Consider the following 3,700-nt stretch of genomic DNA (forward strand, 5'->3'; position numbering starts at 1 on the left):
AAAAGGTGGAAAACATAGGCTCTAGCACGGTGGGGATGCTGGTAATGGAAGTGCTGTTGGGCTACCATGTAATCATGAGGTAGAAAATGCAGAATCAGTTGGATGGCGTGCTGTGTTGGCGTCAATGTCATGCCGGTTGGTTGCTACTGCCATGCAGTGGCCTATGTGTGTAGCTTTTTTTGGTGTGCACACAAAAGCTTGTTCTGGGTGTGTTTTTTGTGCTAATGGCTTGAGTTGGCCACTGCACCATTGCATGTGTACAAGTGGTTAGGTCTTTTAGAGGTGATGACTGACGAGTTTGGTTCAGTAAGATTTTAGGTGCTTAGTTGAGTTTGAGGTCATATAGATTCGAATGAGCAGAACTGCCAGCCCCTGCCAAACATTCCCCTTAGCGTGTTTGAATCCTAGGGAGTTACAAAATTAAGTTTATAACAACTCGTGTATCTATATGACCTGTTATCTGGCAATTCACTTTTACCAAATGATGAAAAACAGAGCTCGCTACTTCAGTTCTATTAAGTATGTAGTGATAGAAATTTCTTCCAAGAATGGAACTTTTCTTTTTCCTGAAAAAACGGGTATATAATTAGTGGAGATCTTTATGTGCCTCCTGTTTATCCTTCAGAGCAGCTAAACATACAAAGGTTACACGAAATGTTACATCAACTGTCATCATTATTTCTTCACTTTACCGGATCGGCAGGTTGTACTTGGTGACCCCTCTGCGTCTGCTTGAGGCTCAGCAACCTCCCTGGTCGTCACCGATTCATCTGTATCACCCCTCAGTTCTTCATCCTGACTGTCACTGGTTCTACCTTGATCGATTGCCTGATCTTGCAGTTGTGTGTTCTCGTCAGTGAGGCCCTCCTGATGCTGTACGTTCTGAGAATCCTCTCCAGCAATTTGTGCTTCCAAATCAGGATCAATGCTGGTTGTTTTGGGGGCTGGAAGGAGTGATACTCGACAAAGGGGGCAGGTGGTGTTTGTAGAGAGCCAGTGGTCGATGCAATCGATATGAAAGGTATGGCCACAAGGAGGTATTCTCTGAAGCCGCTCATCTCGTTGATAGTCTGCTAAGCAGACAGAGCACCTGGTAAGAATGATCAAGTGTTCAGAAGCAAGGTAACCAGCACAACCTAACAATGTAGGGGAAAATGGCAGTAGAAAAAATGGCTCATATCAAGGGTTAAGCAACATAAGGCTGTGTCAAGAGCTAGTCCTAGCAATCATATGGTCTCAAAGAAAAGAAAGTTCAGCGAACATAACATGGAAAGCTTGCAGTTGCATTTCTTTCTTCAACTAAGTTGAATTGTCTGCATATTAGAAGCAACAAGCCTCTGGATCCATGGACAATTATAATGTAATTTCAATTGATTGTAGCAAATTAGCTCCCGTTGCTCCAAACACATGCCTTTTGCTTTCATGTAAGAATATGAAGAAAACAGACTGTCGAAACAAAATCCTAGAAATTTTTTCTAGAAAATGATTTCATGCATTTTCTTCATAGGCTCATAGGTATCGAGAAGCCCAAAACTTCTACCCGAAATATTAACTCACAGGCAACAACCTAAACGTTAAACTTGCTATTAAATATCACCAAAAGCTAGCAAGCCCACTGCATATTTTGGAAAGCTAGCACAACTATGCCTATTAATTAAGCTTTCAGCCTTGTGCCAATAGAACGATGCCTGTTTATCACTGCATCTGCATTGTTTCCTTCTTTTTAACAAGAAGATTTAATAAACGATCCCAAATTTAACATAGAACCCATCAGTAGTCTAAAAAGGGCTTAGCATTACTGGCATCCAGATTATTGGTCTTCTTATGCAGAGAGGATGGTCTACGTTGAAGGCTCGAAAGCACTAGCAGCTGTGAATTTGGCTCTAGCAGCTGGAATTAGGACGCAGCCATCCATTACATATATAGTTGATTCTTGAGTTGTTGATAGGAAAAATAAGCAGAAACTCTACAGAAAAGCTACTATATCATTATAAACTGCATCAAAGAGTTTAGAGTGTATCACTGACTGTGTCTCTCTGATCAAGAAGCTCTCCTTGAAGATAACCACCGGCAACATTTCCCGCATCTCCTTCTTTAAACCACACTCCAACTACAAATGCAGATGTTCGACATAAAACAAATCAAACGATTAATAACCTGAATACACCAACAACTTCAGAAATCAACTAATTCATCAGAAGAACATAAAGGCTGACTTACTCTAGGGTTATCTCCCCGTATCAAATTATCCGTCCTCAACCGCAAGGACTGCCAATTCGCCCTGCGCCGCCTCAAGTAGAACAGGTAGAAGAACAGAAGCAAGACGAATGTAAAGAAGATTGGCACCGAGAAGATGAAGGTTTGGTATAGTTTAAGCTCAGGCGATGCGGCCGAGCAGTAATCCGGTGGATCAGGAGAGGTGCAAGACATCACCAAACCACAATGTCTAACCGGCAAAGAGCCAACACAACCTACCTTTCGACCCTAACGGGTCTCAAACTTTACACAGATCTACCTATATCCTCCTGAGCTAAAACAGAGCAAAGCTGATTGATGACCATTTGGGAGAGATGGATTTAGACAGATTCAAACAGCACACAGATTAAGGAAAACTACAGCTCTTGGTTCTCTCAAATCACAACAACTACGCGTAAATCAAAGAATACCAGCACACGAAAGCAAAGGGGCTTAAAGTCAACTAAACAAGACTAGTACTAGTGACAGGTTCCTAGCCACCAAACACCACAAGAATTGATGCCAGCCACCACTGCCGGTGGATTCTGACTACGATCTAGGAGCCCTTTCTAGAATGAAATAAACAAACAATACCTCGGCGAATCAAAGACACCTAATTGCTCGCAAAACCTTGGTGGCGTAAGAAAGAAAGGAGACACCAAACACCGCAGAATCAGAGAGAACACTCGGGAGGTAGCAGCATTCAGACTGAGTCCAAGGCCTACTCAGCAGGAGACGGGTGTGGACGGATCGGCGATTCGGGTGCGGACGGAGGGACCGAGATCAGGGCGGGGAGAGCTGGGGGCGAGGCGGCAGGGGAAGGGCAGGTTTCGCGGGGTGAAGGAGAAAGGAAAGGACGAGAAGGAGTCGAGGCAGCCGGCCCCGGAGAGGCGGCGAGATTGTTGCGACGCGAGAAGCGGCGGCTGGGCTGTGCTGGGGGCGGTGAGCCCGTGAGCGGCGGCGCAGATCGGGCTTCGGGGAGACGTGAGGCGAAGAGAAGACAAGCTGCAAGTATCGAAACAGGAATAGAGAAATGGAGGGGAAGAGAACGTCGCGAGCTGGCGAAGACGCACGGGAAGAAAAGAAAAAATGGGAGGGTCTATTTATCTGTTCATAGATTTTAAAGATAAAATATATCAAATTGTTGATTGTTGTATTTGGATAGGATATTCTGAACTATCTATGGCCTCTTTAACTACTCCTTCCGAACCTTATTCGCTCTGCCCCGTTTCATCCGCTCCGTCCTATCTCGCATCGCGCGAAACTCTACCCAACCCGTGCGTCGTCTCCGATGCGGACATGGCCACCACCTCCACCACCCCTCTCTCTTCCGCCACTGCCCCTCCCCCTCCTCATGCTATCGTCACGACGACTCATATCATGCTCTTCTTTTTTAAGTTCTCCCATCGCCACCACCACCCCTCCTGGCTCCGGTGGCTCCATCGCAACCGGATCTGCCACCCAC

The 3,700-nt window shown here is 45.5% G+C and overlaps 1 protein-coding gene across 1 annotated transcript; it reads right to left on the minus strand.

Moving 5' to 3' along the window:
- Positions 1–522: 522 nt before the first annotated feature.
- On the minus strand, positions 523–3,407 carry LOC133921966 (RING-H2 finger protein ATL58-like). Its single transcript, XM_062367096.1, has 3 exons — positions 2,221–3,407; positions 2,028–2,110; positions 523–1,090 (listed from the first exon to the last, which is right to left on the minus strand). Exons 1-3 carry the CDS (start codon positions 2,428–2,430, stop codon positions 676–678), a joined length of 708 nt encoding a protein of 235 aa, XP_062223080.1. The 5' UTR covers positions 2,431–3,407; the 3' UTR covers positions 523–675.
- Positions 3,408–3,700: the final 293 nt, after the last annotated feature.

The sequence above is a fragment of the Phragmites australis genome, chromosome 6, assembly GCF_958298935.1.
Source record: "Phragmites australis chromosome 6, lpPhrAust1.1, whole genome shotgun sequence".
Lineage (NCBI taxonomy): Eukaryota > Viridiplantae > Streptophyta > Magnoliopsida > Poales > Poaceae > Phragmites > Phragmites australis.

Coding starts and splice junctions, on each gene's coding strand:
- LOC133921966 (XM_062367096.1), bottom strand. CDS start 2,430: ATGTCTTGCACCTCTCCTGATCCACCGGATTACTGCTCGGCCGCATCG. Junction 2,111..2,220: donor TACGGGGAGATAACCCTAGA/GTAAGTCAGCCT, acceptor CTGCATTTGTAG/TTGGAGTGTGGTTTAAAGAA. Junction 1,091..2,027: donor TTCTTGATCAGAGAGACACA/GTCAGTGATACA, acceptor CATTCTTACCAG/GTGCTCTGTCTGCTTAGCAG.